Source organism: Pantherophis guttatus, chromosome 2 (assembly GCF_059756535.1).
Source record: "Pantherophis guttatus breed Tessera chromosome 2, ASM5975653v1, whole genome shotgun sequence".
NCBI lineage: Eukaryota > Metazoa > Chordata > Lepidosauria > Squamata > Colubridae > Pantherophis > Pantherophis guttatus.
Genome location: NC_142064.1, coordinates 166,630,813 through 166,651,102, shown reverse-complemented (window position 1 = coordinate 166,651,102; position 20,290 = coordinate 166,630,813). Strand labels below are relative to the sequence as shown.

Genomic DNA, 20,290 nt, shown 5'->3' with positions numbered 1-20,290 from the left:
CATGTAGGTTATATAGCTTCTGGAATTTTGTCCAACCCCTTCACCAACAGTGGCTATAAGAGGCATTTGTACTTCCTTCTAGATACCCTCTCTATGTGTGTTGAGAGTATGTCTATCTCTCCTTAAATTGTGTCTGGCTGCATTATGAAGCATAGAGCGGCTTGCAAACCCTCCTGTCCAGGTAATGTGACCAGTGGGCAAGGGCCTAGAATGGCATAGTGGCTAATATTCCAATTATTGTTCAATCTTTTTTTGAAGACCTCCAGTGATAGAACACTCAGAACTCCAGGAGACATGCTATTCCATTGATTAATTGTTCTTGCTGTCGGGAAATGTTTCCTTAGTTCCAAATTGGATCTCTCTTTAGCAACCTTCCACCCACTGCTTCTTGTCCTATCCACAGATACTTTTGAAATTAAATCAAACCCCTCTTGTTTGGGACAACACTTCAGGTACCGGAAAATAGTAATCACATCATCCCTAATCCTTTTCTTCATAAAGCTAGACATATCTAATTCCCACAACCGTTCATCATACAGTTTAGCCTGCACATTCCTTATCATTTTTGTTGCTCCTTTCTGTATTCTTTCTAGGGCTTCAGCATTTCCCCCCTCCCCCGTATCATGTGACCAGAATGGTATGCAGTATTCCATGTGTGACCTCACTAGTGCATTATAGTGGTACTATCACTTTTTGTAATCTTGATGCTATCTCTCTGTTGATGCAGCCTAAGACTGCATTGGCTTTTTTTGCTGCTACAGCACACTGCTGGCTCATATTTAAATGTTGTCCACTAGGACACTAAGTTCCCTAACATACTTACTACTGTTGAGCCAGATAGTGCCTGTGCTTTTGTTTTTTCCTGCCTAAGTGCAGGACCTTACCTTTCTCACCACTGAACACATCTTATTGGATAGGGCTCAAAATTTAAGTCTGTCAAGATTTTGATTTGGGATTACATGCTTTACTAGTACTGCAATGAACCTGAACCAGAGACTTTCAGCCCACAGCTCAGGTGTCTTGCTAAAAGATTGCTTCTTTATAATGTAGACACAGATTAAGGAAAAGCTTTAACTGGAAGTTCCTTTGCAGAAACTCCTTCTTGATGCTTGACCTGCAGAAGGCTAACAGACTCTTCTAGCTATTTTGAGCCTTGCAGCCAACATTGATGGAGGTGGGCTGACCCTCAATGATCCATGTGAATGGCAAGGTATCGACTAAGGAGAAAATGGATGAGAAGGAAAAGTTTTTGTTGTTGCTGTTGCTGGTTTGTTTGTTTTTGTGCACTGAGTCAGTATTGACTCCTGGCAACTGCCTGGACTAGGCTCTGCAATCTTTTAGGCAAGAAGTTGTTTTTTCCTTGCCTCCTTCCTTGGGATGAGAGAGAGATGACTAGCCCGAGATCACCCAATTGGTTTTCTGCTAAGGCAGCACTAAAATTCACAGTTTCTCAGTTACCAGTTTGGTGCCTTAATCATTACACCCCTCTCCCTTGGCAACTTTAAGATGTGTGGACTTCAACTCTCAGAATGCTGGTTGGGGGATTCTAGAAGTCAAATCTTAAAGTTGCCAAAGTTGAGAAACAGTGTGCTACATCACATTGGCTCTCTAATATCTAGTTAAGAAATCTTTAATTCCTGTGTTTGCATGGGACTTAATTATATTCCTAGGTCTCAACAGATGGGTGCATGTGAATGAACGATCTTCCCCTCTGAGTTCTGATTTCATTTTATTATTTCATTCCATTCTGTTCCATTTCTAGCTTTGAGCAGAGCTTTGACACCATGGTACTAACTTTTGGGGACTAGTATTTCCTGGGCCGTGACTTGTTCTGAGAGAGCAAAGTGCTAAGGCAGAGCCTGTCTGCCGGTTATTTGTCCTGTCTGATCTGAACACTTTTCCTGAGCTGTGTATGACGGAGGGTGGGGGGGGGTCGGGAACTACTCCTGTGTGCTTAGAAGAGTGATTGCCAGGTTCTGAACTTCTTAAGCTGATCTCCGTCAGCAGTGACAAGAGCTTTGGAGCAGAGCTCCCAGCTTTCAGGTCTCAGCTGTGATAAACTAGGCTCAAATCATTTAGTCCCTGGAGTGTGTGTTGGCATCTCTGCTCCTCTTAAGTTCAGGATTGTTGCTCTGTTGCTGATGGGGAAAATTCAGAGAGGGGCTTTTCAGTGGATGTGCAGCCGAGAGCATCAGCAGTGGGTGTTTCCAGCATCCTTGAATGCTGCCTCCTGCTGCCTTTAGAAGAAGGCAGCTCTCAGGCAATGGGGGTGGACAGGCGGCAGAGAGCCTCGGCAGCCCTCTCGCTCGGCTTCCTCTCTTTAATCTTCTCTATCACAGCCTTCAGCAGCAGCTACTGGTGTGAAGGAACCCAGAAAGTAGCCAAACCATTCTGCAGTGAACTCGCAGGTGGCACCCACTGCATTGGGATGAACAGCCCAGGTGGAAATGACAGCAGCGTGGTTCAGTACATCTGGGAGACGGGAGACGACAAGTTTGTGGATCGAAAGTTTCATGCCGGTATTTGGCATTCTTGTGAAGAGATGATCAGTGGAAAAGGTGAGTGCCCTTCTGGGAAACAGTCTTCCTGATTTTTTTTTTTGATTTTTTTTTTTTTGAGAGAAGATAGTTGTGTCAATTCTTTCACGTTTTGGCTGGGTGGTTGTGTAGCTCTGTGTGCAACTTATGAAAGTAATTTGGTATTGTCTTCTGGATTTATTTTTACACCCCAATATGGTTTATGATTTCTCAGTGGTCTCCCATCCAAATAATAATCAGGTTTGTTGCTGTTTGATTTTTCAGGATCATCCAGTCAGATTGCTGTTTCCACCTGGCAAAAACAATGTTCAGATTTCAGCTGTTTCATTTATTTATTTTTTTAGTCTTACTCTTCCATCTGTATAATGGAATCATTTCTTTTCATATGACCTACATCCCATTTATAAACAAGCTGTTAAATTACACATATCATGTTAGTCTATAATGAGATTTGATTTGACTTTGCATGTTACAGTATAAGGTTTGTCAGCCATGATTTATGTGCTAACACATGTAAATGTAACCATGATGATTTGATTAATAAATTGGGGATAAAACAAACCATGTCTTAGCACATATCCAACCAATTCTAAAATAATCTTCAAAGACTATGAAATGCTTTAAGGGAGGATACAATCTATTACCTGATGGCATCTGTTGCAAAGTTATTTCCCAAAGCTGTGTTGATAATTATTGCTCATCCTTTTAGGCAACTCACAGATCAAAATTTTCTTGCTATTCTAATATGAGGTTGGAAGGGGAGAAAGGATTATAGGGATTAAAATGATTTGTCCCATATTCTCCTTATTCAATACAAGAAGGGACATCATGGAATGCTATTTGGAGCGAAATGGGCCCATTGCCTGATTTGGCAGAAACTATACAGAGCCTTAAACTCCAGTCATAATAAATATTTAGACTTTAAAGAGCCATAAGACACTCTATTGTTTGCAAAGAATACAGCAGAGTTAACACTAAAATGAATAGTATTTGGGTGGAAAAGAAATTAAAACTCATAATGTTATCTCTTTCACCCAATTTATAAAATAACTAGAAAAGTGTTTAAAAGAGTAATCTTTGATGAGGTAGATAGCTATATAAATATATTTAATAAACAAACAAACAAACAAATAAACAAATAAAAAAGTAAAAAAAGTGGGATAGAAATTGTTTCACTTTGTTTACAATTTAGGACACATACACCCAAGCACACCCATACACACACTTTTATGCAGAATAATAATTGGTGTTAAGTCTGGGGACTTTGGAAGAACTTGTATTTTAAAATACAGCATATGATTGAAAAAGATAAAACCGTGTTCCCTTATTCAGAAGTTTGGGGCTACCAGTAAAGATGGATTCTGGGAGAATCAGGATAATTGCCTTTTACCTGTATTAGCAAATAAGAGGGAGTTGTTGATGCCATTCATAATGTTTTAATGCATGAAGAATATAATAGCTTTTATTAGGTATATGGATTCATCGCACTCCTTTATTGGGTATATGGATTCTTCAGACTCTATACATTTACCAAAACATTAGCAGAATGATTCAAATTATAACTGAGCTGAATAGGAAACCTGAGTAGGCAGCCAAGGACAGAATTAATGTTGCAGATCAAGTGTAGGATTTCCAAACCTTTATTTTCTCCTCAAATAGAGGCTGAGTACAAAACATTCAATTGTAATGATCACTGACAATTGCCACACAGCACCCTTTTAGTTACTTGTAATTGTTTTTCCTGAGCAAGAATAAATCAGTTTATGAGGACATGTGGGGGAATGAAGAGAACACATATTGATGAAACTTACGTTTGGAGAAGTTTTCAGGCTGATTTTTCTTTGAGAACTGCTGTCAGCTCCCTCTCTTGCCATAGATATTAATATAAGATGTAGATACATATTTCCAAAAGTTTTGGAACTGTCATTTGCTGAAATGACCTATTCTTTCACCCCCAAAGCATAGAAGGGGAGCCACAAAGTCACCTCTTGTTTGACCATACAAGGACTAGTTGGCCTCTGGAAAGCCTTGAGTCTTGATGCTCACAGAGGAAAGCTTTTTATTTATTTATTTGTTCAACTTGTATGCCGCCTTGAGTCTTCGGAGAAAGGCGGCATACAAGTTGAACAAACAAATAAATAAAAAGCTTTCCTCTGTGAGCATCAGCCCTGCTGGAGAAAACTGCTCCATTTTATAGGATGGTAGTACTGAGATTCCTAAGGAAATGATGTTAAAACGCACTGAGCCTTCGGAATGCTGAGCCCTCTTATGAATGCTGTGCCATACTTATTTGTAGGAGGGAAGCAAAATAAATCTTCCACCATGTTTACTTTTAATGAAAAGGGGTTCTCTGTTTTCAAGGAATTGAATAAAATAAATACAGTTTTGCTCCCTGACTTCATGACCAAATTGTAGCCTCTGGAGACAACTGACTGCCACTGTGGTTTCCTGCCATTTTTAAGCTTGTAGCAATAAAAGTATTATGGGCCAATTCTTTACCTCAGGTTAGAACAAACAAATTCCTGAAATTTCTCTGCCTCGAACGAAAGAAAAAAGATATCTTTATTCCTGCCAATGTGATGTGACTCTTCCCCACTTCATTTTCCAATCCTCTGTGCTTCTGACCCTCAGTGGCTAAGACACTGAGCTTGTTGATCAGAAAGGTCGGCAGTTCGGTGGTTTGAATCCCTAGTACAGGTCTCCTGCATGAGCAGGGGGTTGGACTAGATGACCTCCAAGGTCCAACCCTGTTACTGTTACCCCTACTAAAAAAAAACAGGCCTCTCTTCTGAATGTATATATGGCAAACCCATCCTAGTCATGGTGCTACATAAGGTAAAGGTAAAGGTTCCCCTTGCACATATGTGCTAGTCGTTCCCAACTCTAGGGGGCTGTGCTCATCTCCATTTCAAAGCCAAAGAGCCAGCGCTGTATGAAGATGTCTCTGTGGTCATGTGGCCGGCATAACTAAACACCAAAGGCGCACAGAGCAAAGGTGGTCCCTATTTTTCTACTTGCATTTTTTACGTGCTTTCAAACTGCTAGGTTGGCAGAAACTGGGACAAGTAACGGGAACTCACCCTGTTACACGGCACTAGGGTTTCGAACCGCTGAACTGCCAACCTTTCAATTGACAAGCTCAGCATCTTAGCCACTGAGCTACCGCTTCCCTGTGGTGCTACATAAATCCTCCCAAAGAGAAGATTCTGAAAGTTTTGGCTCCACCCACTCTTGAGACAACTCTGTGGGTCACAGATAAGGTACTGGAAGCCAGTTGCTAGTCCTGCCCTGACAGCTCATTTTCTTTCTACTAGTTTCCAGTCAGCCCTCATTGAATCCCTGTAGATAGAAGATGCATATCACTGTTGCTAGTCTTACCACTTGGTCTCTGGCCAATGGATCACAACGGCTTTCCAATTTTTGTTATCTTTTTTTAATATTACATCTGATTTTCATCAGGATGGCAAAATACTCAAGTCAGTTACCTGCTTCTGCAAATTACCAGCTGTTGGCAAGCTGAGCACCCATTCACATATCTGCTCTTATTTCTTTGAGTCCAGGCTGCATCATGCATTGGCAATCATTGTGAAAATGCAATACATTTAACAGTTTCTATATTCTTCAAAGAAGTGCTTTATATTTAGTGCTTTATATTTATATTACATTATTTCTGAATCTCCTTGTACCAAGCATACAGAAAGTACAGAGGAATTTAGATCTGGCTTCCAAAAGGGGATGGGGGTGAAACTATTACTGAGCCTTGAGAAGAAGGAAAATGTGAGACTCAAAACCACCCTGCCTTGTTCTCTTTAAAAAGGAGGGTGGGGAAGCAAAGGTTATGAACAGACTTTCAAAATTCTGTTAATATACCTTACAACAATAAAGTAGCATCACTGAAATTCCACTAGTATCTGTTTCTTGACCTGGCCTGTCTCAAAGCAAATTTCATATCAGATTCTGCCCAAGAGAAGATGTTTTTCACAGCAGGTCCCATATATCTCTTTCATGGGACTGGACTGGCAAGATTAGAATTATCCAAACTGGAAAGATTTATACAATGATTTACCTAAAGTTTTCTTCACACTCCATTCCATTCTAAGCAGTATTCTACTGAGTGACTCCAGAGGCAATTTGGAGCAGTGCAGGGGTGTGATCATAGGTTAGCGCAAAACAACTTTGATATTCAGATGATTCCAGCTACAAGATAAAATAAGCAATGCTAGAAGAGACAACACCATCCACTTCAGCGAAGGACAGTAGACATAGAAACCACCTACTGAAGAGGTAACGCATAGCTTTGTCCTTAGAAGACTGACAGCTGCTCTCCATTCTATATCAACTAATAGTAAAGCAGCTGTAATGGTCTGAGGTGATCATTACAGTCATAGAGAGAGAGATTGTAGTAAGGGGCAGAAAGAGAAACTGGACCAAATTCTGGGTTTGAAAAAAAAGGTTTCAGCCCCAGTTTATGGAGTAATCTTTGGCAACAGTTACAGCATATTCAGCTGTTAAATCAGAAGAGAAAGTAAATGGCTAAGAATAGAATAACAGAGTTGGAAGGGACCTTGGAGGTCTTCTAGTCCAACCCCCTGCCCAGGCAGGAAAAGAACTTGAAGAGGTTTAGAGAAAGGGAAGAGGTTTAGAATTACAGTAACTTTTCCAGGGAAGGAAAGTCACTGAGAAAATTAGAAAATTAAAATAAGAACAAAGGAGCTATGAGATAAACTCTTCAGCACTGGAAAAGTTTCGTCCATCAACTCCAAAACCTAACCTGTGGAAAAATCCAGATTAAAGCACCCACAACAAGAGGTCGTCTAGCCTCTGAATAAAGACATCCAGGGATAAAGAGACTGCCATCACTCTGGTCACCCAGAGCACTTAAAGCAATGTTTCCCTTTTTGTTATTATTATTTTATTTAAAATAATATTTTATTAAAAATACAAAGATTAAAAAATTAATACAAACTAAGGAAATATAAAAAAGAAAAAAGTAGAAAGGGCAAAGAGAAAAGGAAAAAAAGGGGGAAGGGACAATACATTTTAAAAGACATAATAAAGAAATATAGAAAGAAATGATTTCCCACTTCATCAATACAAGCACAAACACTTTCTTAACACCTTCTCTAATGCTGCAACTAAAAAAACCATGCCAAATCTCATCTATTGGCAAATAATGCAGCCACATTTTGCAGTCAGCAAAAGATATGAGAAATAAAAACAACACACATACACTATAATATATATGTTATTATATATATATACCTTATTAAATGCCCTTCAAATGATGTCCGACAAAATTTATTTCTTATCATCTTTTCTTCATCACCTCTCAATTTTAATACCATAGCTTGTCACTTTCTCTAAAAATACCACAAAAATTCTCTTCTTCCCATATCTTATCTACAAACAACTCTTAAAAGCTTCATCATTCAGTCCTAGTCAAGAAAAGCTGTAATATAGTCTAACCTTGATCAAATAAGCCAACTTTGTAAACATTTATTTTACTTCTAAAAGTCTTGATATTTATTCTTTTTCAGTAATGGCTTTTCTTTCTCTCTTTTCCTTTTCTCAGGAATTCTTTCATAAATATAATACATCTCTTTGGATTTACTTTGGATTTATAATACATTTACTTTGGAAGTAAGAAATTTGTCCAAATCACTTTTCTGAATTAAAACATACTTATCCAAGTCACTGTTTTGGCTTATTTGGGTGTCCCTTTTAACTGATAAAATCTCAGTCGATTTCATTTGTTAGTCCTATATAACTTCCTTGTCAATATTATTCTTGCATCCTGTCAATTTTAAATCTGAATCCAAACCAGCCTGATTGTCAGTTATATTTTCTTCTAATTCTTTTTTAAGCCCATTCTTATTGTATGAGACAGGTAACAATAGGTACATTGTTATTTATTTATTTATTTATTTATTTATTTATTTATTTATTTATTTATTTATTTATTTATTTATTTATGAGATTTATATGCCGCCCTATCTCCAGCCGGACTCAGGGCTGGAACAATTTGATTGTTATCAAATATCCTTGAATTAAAATAGTTTTTTTCAATTTTGTATTAGTGAATCTTTTCCTTTAATTATAATCTTTAATTTTCTTTAGTTACTTCTAGTAATGAACCTTCACAGTTTCCTCTTATCATATTTTTCTCTCATCCAGAACATTTCCTCAGTAAAATACTTCCTGTAGTTTGTTTAAAATCATATTAAAATATAAATAAATATATTATTATTTAATATATATTAAAGATATATAATCTATATATATCAGAATCTTTATATATTTCTAATATAATTTTAAACAAATTACAGGAAATATTCCAATTTTTATTTTTCAAAGTTTTGTTTCCAGTCAATCTGGACTGGATTGTTAGTCCAGTTAAAAAATACCTGAAATCCACATTTTAATTATGCTTTTTCCACTTATTTCCAAATAAAGAGCTTTTTTAAGTTTTAAACTTGCATAAATCTTTCACTGAGGGTTGGAAGAAAATCACCCAGTATAATAAAACTTGTCATTCTGAAGATTGTTAGTATAAAAAAAAGAATTTACCCATTTCCTGTAAATGTGATTAAGAGGGGAAGCGGGCAAATGTACCATCCTTTTGGGCAAAGCTGACTCTCCCAGTTCCCAGACCTCTAAAATCTACCACAGACCACTGTTTTATGATCTCCTTGCGGGGACCATTTGTAAGGAGTACTCTTGGCAATCCCAAGTCTTCTCCTTGATCCAGAGAGAAGTTTGGAGACCCAATTCCTTCACCAGTTCCATTTTCTGCTACAATCATGAACATTGCTAAAAACAAAGCTGTCTTTTAGTCCACTATTGCTTCTTCAGAAGTCCTAAAATAATTTTTTGCAATCTGTCCGTGATGGAAGTTGTATGCAATCTATCCGGTTGGGGGAGGTTCTTCTAAAATAGGGCTGTCAAACTCCTGGCCCGTGGGCCACATGCATCGCATGCTGACCACGCCCACGTCGGATTTAGAAAGGGGGGGAAAGTCCCGATATGTCATGTGATGCCGTCATGACAACGTGAGTTTGACACTCCTGTTTTAAAAGCTAGAAAATAATATTGAAACATACCAAGGTTATTCAGGGTTTATCCACTGAGTTGTCTCTCTGAAGATGCTGCATGTTTTGGTACAACTGTCTACATTTCCATAAATAGGAGATACAATTGGTTATTTGGAGAGTCTGTGCTACTGGGTGATAAACTGACACTCTCAGGGGAGTTTCTGATGAGATAATGTTATCCTGGCATTTGAGAACAAACATAAAAGTGCTGATGGATTATACTACCAACAGCCCCTTTTGTAAAAGTGCAAGTAACGCAAGTGAGAAGAGACACTCCAGAACAAAAGCTGCCTGGTTATATCTGCATTCTGGTACCATAAACAAATACCAGAATAAGACACATGAAACCAGGTGGATGGATGCTTTCCCAAAAGATGGCTCCACAGGGATTTGCATTACATATAAAACAGTAGTGGAACATTTTATCTCAGTGCTTCTGGCTTCCCTGCCATCTGCTTCCAACTTGCTGCTTGTGGGAAGCTCTTGTTCCTATAAATGTTAGGAAGATAAGAACCTGAGCGGGCAAATATGACACTTGTGTTTCTTTTTAAAAAAAATCTTTAATTTTCAAGTGTTCATTTTATGTGTCTCATAGGTGAGAAATGTAGAAGTTTCATCAGCCTGACACCCCCAGCAGTTCAAGGTAATTATATATTGTCAGTGTTTCAAGTTCTTTCTATATTTATATCTAGTGTTCTGAATCACAGGGAAAAACAATCTTTTAACACACACTCATGCACACATCCAGGTTTTATGAAACATACATTGCCTTAGATGGATGTTCAGAATTTTTGCTGAATGTTAAATTTGGGCCTGGATGAGACAGTCCTTAATTCTCCATGCAGTCCGCCTATATGTCATCTTAGAGATAAATCTTAAAGAGGTCCAACCTGGCTTTCTAATTTGGAAGCAGGAAAAGCAAGACTCTTCTGCAGGCTGAGTCCAATCCTCGTGGCAAATTGATGGCAGAATGCTGATAATTACTGTCTCAAACATCTGACGAATTCCAGATTGGAGGAAGTGGCCATACTCACCATCCTTAAAATCAATTGCCAGCTCCTCTGAAAAGAAATCAAATTTGATAACCATGTACAGTATGTAGCCCTATTGCTGATTTATAGAAACAAAATATGTCTTTAAAATGGTCTTGGTGCACTGATTTGTGAGTGTGTGTGTATATATATATATATTTTCCAGGTGTTCTATGGTTGTCCATTGCCGCAGAGATCCTCTATATTATTTTACTCCTGATGGGCATCACTCTCATGTTGATTGAAATCTGTCATTCCATCAGCGTCCTGGATGGGCTGAAGCTTAATGCATTTGCTGCTATATTCACTGTTTTAGCAGGTAACAGTTTGGTATTGCTTCTGTTGAGAGTTAAAGTAAGCCAAAGGAAAAAATGAACAATAGAAAGAATTTTATATATATATATACTCTGTTTTCCCCAAAATAAGACATCCCTGATAATAAGCTCAATCGGGCTTTTGAGCACATGGCAGTAAGGCCAAGCGCTTATTTCAGGATTCAAAAAAATATAAGATAGGGTCTTATTTTTGGGGAAACACAGTACTAGGCATAAAAAGATCAATTCTTAAGGATGGGAAGACTCCTCTTGTTCTAAGAGAATTAGCTGCTGATACTCAAACTCTCCACATTAAAGGGTGTTTTTGTGTGAGGAAAAACTGCCACCCATTGCAACAAAGGAACAAAAGATGGCTGCAATGACAGTCAAGGAATAGACAGAAAGTCCAAACAAGATGAAGCACCTGCTTTGAATGTAAAAGGTTCCTAGTTCATCTCCAGGTAGTACGATTCCTCACACCAAAGATATCGAGGTGGATGAATTAGTTCTCTACTTGTCATCTTCTGCTTATTTATCTTTTTCCCTCACCCTAATTTAGCTCTGTTCAAATATGTCTTCCCCCCACCCCTTGGGAAATTCACTCAGTATTTTACATGCCGTAAAATCAATTCATCAAGGAGTAATTTGTTGAAACTATGATTGACTGTTACAGGTCTCCTTGGAATGGTGGCTCACATGATGTATACAACCGTATTTCAAATGACAGTAAATTTTGGTCCGGAGGACTGGAGGCCTCAGATGTGGGATTATGGCTGGTCTTACTGGTAAGTTTTGAAGCAAAACGTTTCACAAAAAGTTGGGCATGAGTCAAATCATTCTGAGGGAGCCATTAAAATTAAAGCTATCTTTTTTTTCTTTCTTACCTCAATGACAAAGTACTGTAGCCATGTTTGAGAATAGAATCATAAAACCTTGCAGGCTTGCTTCTCAAGTGTATCACACGGATGCTTAATATTGATGGCAACATCTTTACAGCAACGGGTTGTGCGTGAAGTTCAAAGATGAAAAATATCTTGTCTTTCTCTGAGTACAGAAAGCTCTGTATTAAGTTATCTTTCTCCTATCTCTGAGGTTTTGCAAAAGAATGATTCCTTTCTATACATATATTGACCCCAGGTATTTTATCAATTTGCCCAAAAGAAGTACAGTTGTGGAGTGGCTGAAAGGAGATGAGAAAATGAATCTTCCATCTGCATAAGCTTTTTTAGTTTAGCAGCCAAGCCAATTAGAGATCTGCTGGAAGGGATATATTTTACAAATATATTCAGAACCTCTAAAAGGGTATTATCTGCTCAGTAACCATCCCCCTCCCAATATACTAGTAATAAATGTCTTTGTGCAGCCATTTTAGTGTTAGGATTGGGATCCCCCCCTAGGACTGTCAAAAAAAAGATGATCCTCAACCAGCCTAAATTGCATTTGGTGGCATTGGATTGATGGTTGAAATATCATCAAATCATATCATTTGATGCATCATTTTTCATTAGTTGGGAGTCCTGTGGTGAATTAAAAAGAAATGCTAACTGAATGACAAAAAAAAATGTCACTGATGAAGCCTAGTGGCATTTCTACTTTTTCATTGGTGCCATGAACATGTGGAGCAGATTGGCCTCTTCCCTCTGCAGAATTTCCCTGTAGAAATGTTCATGTGAGCTCATTCATCCCAAACTTTAGAAGCAATGAAAGATAAAGGCACAAATGTGAAATCACAGTGAGTTTAATTGCAAAACAAGTCCAACAGTATGTTCTTACATGATGGAGAAACATTTTAAAAGATAGGTTGTTAGAAATAAGTGTAAATTCTTGGACTGTATAAGAGATCTGTGGGCTGTTCAGTCTGGGGGTGGGCATGTGTATGACTGTGTCCTGTCATTTCCCCCCCCTTTTTTTTCTCAAATTGACAGCTTGGCGTGGGTTTCCTTTGCCTGCTGCATGGCTTCCTCTGTGACCACAATGAACAGATACACAAAAACTATTTTGGAATTTAAATATAAACAGAAAAAACTGGAGAGAAGTCTACAAGCTAAATCCAATCCTCCTGTTCCAGAAAAAGCTTGGAAGATGTACGTTGACACCCTCCAGAGAACAACCGAGGACTTCATGCATCCCTTAACAGATATTCACAACCCATCCAGTCCTATGGGATTTGCAGAGTTAAATAACATTCCTGTGGCACATTGTGAAGAATATTGTTAAGGAGGAGATTCAGGATTGTTGATTTTGCTTTGTATTATGGAAAGTACCAATGTATGTATGTCACATTTTTCTTTTGTATGTTAAGAATTTATCTTCTAGTGGAAAGCCATGGTGATGACCTACAAAGGAAATAATTTTAACATGTCTAATTTTGGGTCTTCTCTTCTCTTTTGCTTTAACAGCGCTAGTTAGGTAGGGAGAGTGATTGATAGCATAATCCCATGCAGGTATCCTCAGAAGAAAATTCCACTGATTCTAGTGGGACTTACAATTCATTTGCACAACCAGGTTACTCCAGCATGAGTATGGATCAACAAACATTTCTTGAGGATCTGCTAATATCAGATATGTTGATAGCATCTTCTATCCACACCAGCCCATCTGCCTGTCTTTCCCTGCTGTGCATCAAAAGTAGTGGTTTCCGACTTGTGCTATCAACTTCATCTGTTGACTTCATTTCATTGTTGGCACATGGTTCCATTTCTATTGGCTACCACATACTATTACAGGAACCCTTCTTTTCATCTGCTCATTGTTACTGCCTTCCATGACCATTTGTGCCAAGCTACCAATCCACTTCTGAAGGGACCTCAGCCAGGGAACCTGTGGTTTTTTTTGTACTGATTTATTCATTTCATCAATGGTCCAGTAAAAACCAATCTTTCCTTCCTTCCTTCCTTCCTTCCTTCCTTCCTTCCTTCCTTCCTTCCTTCCTTCCTTCCTTCCTTCCTTCCTTCCTTCCTTCCTTTTCTTTTTTCTTTCTTTCTTTCTGTCTGTCTGTCTTTCTGTCTGTCTTTCTGTCTGTCTTTCTGTCTGTCTTTCTGTCTTTCTTTCTTTCTTTTTGGGGATCCAGTGCTTAGAATGCAGTTTTGCAGACTGACTCTGCCTACAGCCATCAATTCTGACTGGTTAGTAAAATGAGAACCCAGATTTTTGGGAGCAACATGCTGACATTTGTAAACCACTCAGAGAGCATTGTAAAGTACTGGAGAGCTGTATATAAGTCTAAGTGCTATTGCTATTGCTCTTCTTTCTTTCTTTCTTTCTTTCTTTCTTTCTTTCTTTCTTTCTTTCTTTCTTTCTTTCTTTCTTTCTTTCTTTCTTTCTTTCTTCCTTCCTTCCTTCCTTCCTTCCTTCCTTCTTTCTTTTCTTTTCTTTTCTTTTCTTTCCAGATGTAACTATGAAATGGCAAATCTTTCTTTTTTAATCTTTCTTTTTTAACCAGATTATATTGATAAAACTGTTCCACCAATTTCATCTCCTAGCCTAGCCATTTGGAAAAAGTAGTAAAACTGTATTTTCAATTGTTTAAATTTCTTACTGGTCCACTGATGGACATACCAGATGGGAAATGTCTCTATGGAAAACTAATGTACTACAGATCTGCCTGCTGGAGAGAAAAAAAAGGGGGGGCTAATGCTTGATTTCTTGACATGGGCCAGACAGATGAGAAGCAGGAAGGGACTCATAGTAAGCATGGTTTATATCAGATACCCTTATGACCAAACTGGAGGAAACCAGCTTTATTTTTTTTTAATTTATTTTTTAAATCCCACCTTTATTATATTTATAAATAATTCAGGATGGTGAGCATATCTAATACTCCTTCCTCCTACTACTTTCCTCACAACAGCAATCCTGTGAGATAAGTTGAGCTGAGAGAGAGTGACTGGCCCAAAGTCATCCACTTGGCTTTCATTCCTAAAGCGGGGCTTGAACTGAGAGTCTTCTGATTTTTAGCCCGCTGCCTTAACCATTAGACCAAACTGGCTCTTAGTCAGTTTATGCATGTGAGTCAGGCAGTTTAAGGTTATAATGCAGAAAAGTCCTTGTTTTTCTTTAGTGAGTCTAGCACATTTACAGTTAATTCCTCTCTGCACCATGGCATTTTATCTTGACTAGGTGATGGCATTATATTGAAAACTTACAGCTGGTATATTTGATGTGTATACCAGTAGTTAATAATATTGAGAAAGTGCTAAATATTTCAAAAAGGATAGAAGAGAAAAAGTACTTCTATGATTATTCATACATTTTGATGAAGCTAAATACTGAGCAAGGAAAACTTTTGTGTTTTGTTTTGTCTTGTTTTGATCTGTCCTTTTTTCCTTAAAATGTCTTTAGAGGTTTCAACTCTGGGTAACTTCAGTAGACCTTTCTTATTAGAAGTGAAGTTTTATAATTTAGAATGGAGTTTCACTTCCCAAACCACCACGCACTTTTAATAATGCCCAGAGAGGCACCGACAAAAGTTCCCTTCTAGCAAGTAATAAAGAAAACTTTCATATTTTAACTTTCAGGTGCCAAGGGATCCTTTGAGCAGGTAATTATTATCTGGCAAGCAAATCTCACCAACTGGGTTTTATACTTTTGGCTGCAGGCAAAGGTGAAATAAACAAAGGAAATAATTATGAAGTGTTTAACAGCTCAATCTTCTTCGTGCCTTTCTTGGCCTTAGATTAAGAGTTCTGTAATTTTTGCTGTGAGTGACAGTTAAAGCAACCTGTATTATTTGGATAGGAGGACAAAATCATTAAATCATCAAACTTTACCAAAAATGTCCAAGGTCTTCTTACCATAAGATAAAACCGCTTAGGATTTAAGCTTCTCTTCCTGAGCCAGATTGCAGGACTGCCCTTTCCATTACCAGTGTACAGTGCAGATAAAACAGTGATTTGACTATAAAGGAAGGGGGGGGAAACCTGTGCCCAGGTTACTTCTCCAGGGGTTTGGGAGAAGAGGTGGAGACAATAAAGGAGAATATTTGTAACTCAAGGTTAAAATAAGGAATCCTTAGCGCTCTCTGATCTTGGTTGTTTTCTTGCAAATGTTTCATTACCCAAACTAGGTAACATCATGAGTTCTAGCTTCAGAAAAGAACCTCTAATGGATTTCAGAATTCAGTAAAGAAAAGTTCATGGTAAAGCTCACCAAAGCTCGGGGTAAAAGAACTCTATTGTATTTTACTCTTACTGCTATATGCCTCAGATGCCACGCCCTTTTCAGTTCCTCAGCCTGGATCAACAAATGATGCACAGAATGTCAAAGAAACCATTGATCTGCAAGATATAGTAAAAGAGTTTTATATATTACTCTTAAAATCCTATTTCTGATGTACTGAAATGCATTAAAAATTCATACAAAGCAACTTGTATAATCAGACAGTGTTCTAAAATCTAGATGTCGTCCCAAATGTAGTTTAGAGGAAATACTGTATGTCCCCAGATTTATGAGACAAGTGTAGCAAACTGGCAAACAGATATAATCTGAATTATTGCTTTAAATGGGTTTTACTTTCAAATAAGTATGTATAGGATTAACTAGACTGAGCTTCTGGAAATGTTGGTGAATTTATCATGCCAGATGACACTGATATGGAAAAGAAGACATCACTGCGAGTTCTGCTTCAAAAAAATCATATCTGTCTGTTTTCAAGGCACAGTGTAAACTCTATAATAAATGTTGGGGGGTGGGATTGTACTTGATTTGCAAAATCTTCCCCCAGCATATTTAGCTGGATCTCTGAAATAATTGGACGTCCATATTGACCTAAACTGAATTTGACACTTAACTTCAAATGTTCAAATTACGATGGGTGTGCTTGAGGACTGAAATTTTTTCATGTCGTCTTTTTACTGTATCGTCTTTTTACAAGTGTAAAAACCTTTCTTCACTAGTGATGTTTGGTGGAATTTGATTCTTGCTGTGCAATAAAAAGAGCTGCACAATGCCTTGTTCCAATTCTCTGGGCTCTTTTTGTGGTTTGAAATCGGTAGATGTTTTGTGGTATGGAAACATTACCCTAAGAATACATAAATCATGGCTGGGATATGGGGTTAGATTGAGGTTGGCAAACTATTCTATGATGTCAGTGTGAGAAAAGATTTCAAGTCTGTGTTCAGATATTACGCTCCTGCATCTCCAAACTGGATACCACCTACATGTATTTTATCTTTTTGTTTATCAAATAAAGTCCATGAAAGTGGAGAAGAAAGGAGGGAGGGAGGGAGGGAGGGAGGGAGGGAGGGAGGGAAGAAAGGAAGGAAGGAAGGAAGGAAGGAAGGAAGGAAGGAAGGAAGGAAGGAAGGAAGGAAGGAAGGAAGGAAGGAAGGAAGGAAGGAAGGAAGATTACTAGCTGGATAAATGTCTTGTTTGGTAGCAGTATGTATTTTTTCACAAGAAGCAAATAAATTCTATTTCTTAATAGGTCTGGAATAGTTTTGTAGACAATGTGGGGGAGAGAGTGATCAGAATGATGTTCTGAAAGGTAATGCTCTCCAGATGTATTGCCAGAGGGAATTTGGGAATTTGTAATCTCATAATACCAAAAGGACAGCAAGTTAGAGGTGGTTAGGGCAAATCGGCCCTTTTCTAGTTCCCCTCCCCCATTTTCAGTTATTTTCCCTTTTCTATTTTTGATAAAATTCCATATTGCAGTAATTTTTGCAATTGGGGAATAATGTTAGCAATCTGCTTCTGTGTATAATACAAATCCTGCAATTAATTCTTGGTTTGCCACGGATGTAGAAACTACGCAGCGCAGCATGTTCTATTCTGAAATCTTTTCAAACCTCGCTACAGGATGGCATGATGTCCCACTGTGCTTAAGAAGTGTGCTAAGCTTCAGTTATCTTTCATTATTGGAGAACTGGGGAAATTCCTATAGATTCGATTCAGTTTTCAGAATTCTTTGTGGGCGCACGTGAGATGAGAGAAAGTGACTTTGGCTTAAATTATTGTCTTTTCATCAGAAATGTCTCATTTCTTGATGGAAACAACTGCAGCGATAATCAGGAGGAATAATAAATCAGAATGGCTATGCTCATCTCTTAGAAGGTTGCATATTTATATTCTACCTCATCCATTAAGGACAAAATGTACGTCAGATGTTTGTTCAATCTGTTTTTTTCCCCCAGTTCTTTTTTCTTTCTAGCTTTAGTTTATATTAGCAGTAATGTTAATGACCATTTTGCATGAGAAAACATCATAAACATTTTGTTGTCCCCTCCAACATCCCTTCTGCTAGAAGCTGATACTCTGGAGCAAACCTCTTCACCTACTCAAATTAGAGTCCTGCCTACCGTAGAAATGGCAAAACTACTTCTGAGAGCTTGTTCCTGTACCAGTGGAGCAATATTAGGAAACCTGAGACACATACACTTTTTACTTTGTCTTGTTTCCTGTCAGATCATAATCATTTTGGCCATTTGCACATTTTGTTAATTTCTGAGTACTGCAGCATATCACTGGAAAAAGATATGCAATCCTTATTTTGCAATAATTTTACTCATATCTTTATATGGCACTTTAGAAAGATAGATGCAATAGCTATACACTAAAGATGTTTATAGTTTCATGTTCATACAGAAAAAATGCAAAGGATAATAGAAAATAAAATGATGGATAAGTGGATAATTAGTTCAACAAACATAGGTTGCATTAGCTACAACAAGGTATATGATTAATCTGAAAGAAAAAGAACTAATAAAGTCTAAGTCATATATGACAACAAATAAACCAAAGGACCAGACATTTTTTTTTTAAAAAAAAGAATAACATGATGGATTATATTTCTCACCCATATTAAATCAATTGCTGAATCCAGAAAAGGATTAAATTTCCTAGTCCCTTTTTCAGTGTTCTCATGATCTGAAAGAGAGATAGAGAGGGAAAAGATCTGGGTGACATGTTGTTGATACCAACCCTAAGATTCTAAGAACCATTTCCAGCAGGTCTGTGTAGATAAAAATACAGGTAGTCTTCGACTTACAACCACATTTGAGCCCAGAATTTATGTTGTTAACGTAAACATTTGTTAAGTGAGTTTTGCCCCATTTTACAACCTATCTTGCCACAGTTGTTAAGTGAATCACTGCAGCTGATAAGTTAGTAACCCAATTGTTAAGTGAATCTGGTTTCCCCTTGATTTTGCTTGTCAGAAGATCACAAACCTTGGGAAGATCACAGCAAAGGTCATAAATATGAACCAGTTGCCAAGCATCTGAATTTTGATCATGGGGATGCTGCAAAGGTCATAACTGTGAAAAATGGTCATAAGTCACTTTTTTCAGTGCTGGTGTAACCTTGAATGGTCACTAAATGAACTGTTGTAAGTTGAGGACTACCTGTATGAGGGATGAAATAATGTGCTGAAAAAACCCTAGTATAAAGGCAGAAGCATCCAGTGAAAATAATTGACGGGAAGGTAGCTTCTTTTTCTTTTCATCAACACTGGATACCAAACTCTAATTAAATAAATGGCATACTCATCACTGAGCCTTTCCTAAAAATTTTCCCCAAAACATTGCAAGCATACTTATTAAATGCAATTAACCTCTGGATTTCTAACCAACCCATTCAGACAGAACACATTCCAGAACAGAACAAAATGTTCTGCTAGACCAGTCCAATATGACTCATCTGGTTCAGCATCGGTTTTGTCATGGTGATCAAGCCGGAAGCCAGAATATCAACCCACTAGTACCTTTTGCCTTATACACCTTAGCAAGTGGTATTGAGAAGTGTATTATCTTTTACAGTATGTGAAAAGTGACACATAGCCATCATGACTAATAATCACGGTTCTCCGTGCGTGTCATTTTCTATTGAAACGAAGGGGAAAAATTGCATCTGTCCTGAATGTCCCATCCTTCCATTCAGAAGATGGATGCATGCCTTTCCTATGATGGCTGAGAGTACGCCTGCATAGATCCTGTGGGAATGAAAACTCAGATACAATACTGGAAGCAGCTTTAATCACATGAAGGCTTTGTTATCATCTAAGAAGCTGAATGTGTGCCCACACATCACGTACACATGTGGCCATTGAATCTTGTTTTCAAACAAGATTCCTTTCCTTTCTTGACTGTGGATGAAAAGAGCAGCAGCTGTTTAACCATCCTGCCTAATAATGTTTATCAATCCATCAACTGGGGGAAGATAGCACTACTAGGGAAGGAAAAGCAACAGCCGTTTTCCTGGTGCCTGTTCATTGTGACGGCTATGCAGTTTTCAACATAGGCAAAGAGGATCAGCCTGGAAAAATGACGATAGAAAAAGAGAAAGCAGTTGAGAGAGAAAGAACTTACTGAGAAAGGTGT

At 37.9% G+C, this 20,290-nt stretch overlaps 1 protein-coding gene across 1 annotated transcript; it reads left to right on the top strand.

Moving 5' to 3' along the window:
• The first annotated feature begins 1,691 nt into the window (after positions 1-1,691).
• Positions 1,692-16,920, top strand: GSG1L2 (GSG1 like 2). The gene is made up of 5 exons (XM_034408506.3): positions 1,692-2,558; positions 10,224-10,271; positions 10,826-10,978; positions 11,647-11,758; positions 12,899-16,920. The coding sequence occupies exons 1-5, from the start codon at positions 2,264-2,266 to the stop codon at positions 13,188-13,190; spliced, it is 900 nt and encodes a 299-aa protein (XP_034264397.1). The 5' UTR covers positions 1,692-2,263; the 3' UTR covers positions 13,191-16,920.
• Positions 16,921-20,290: the final 3,370 nt, after the last annotated feature.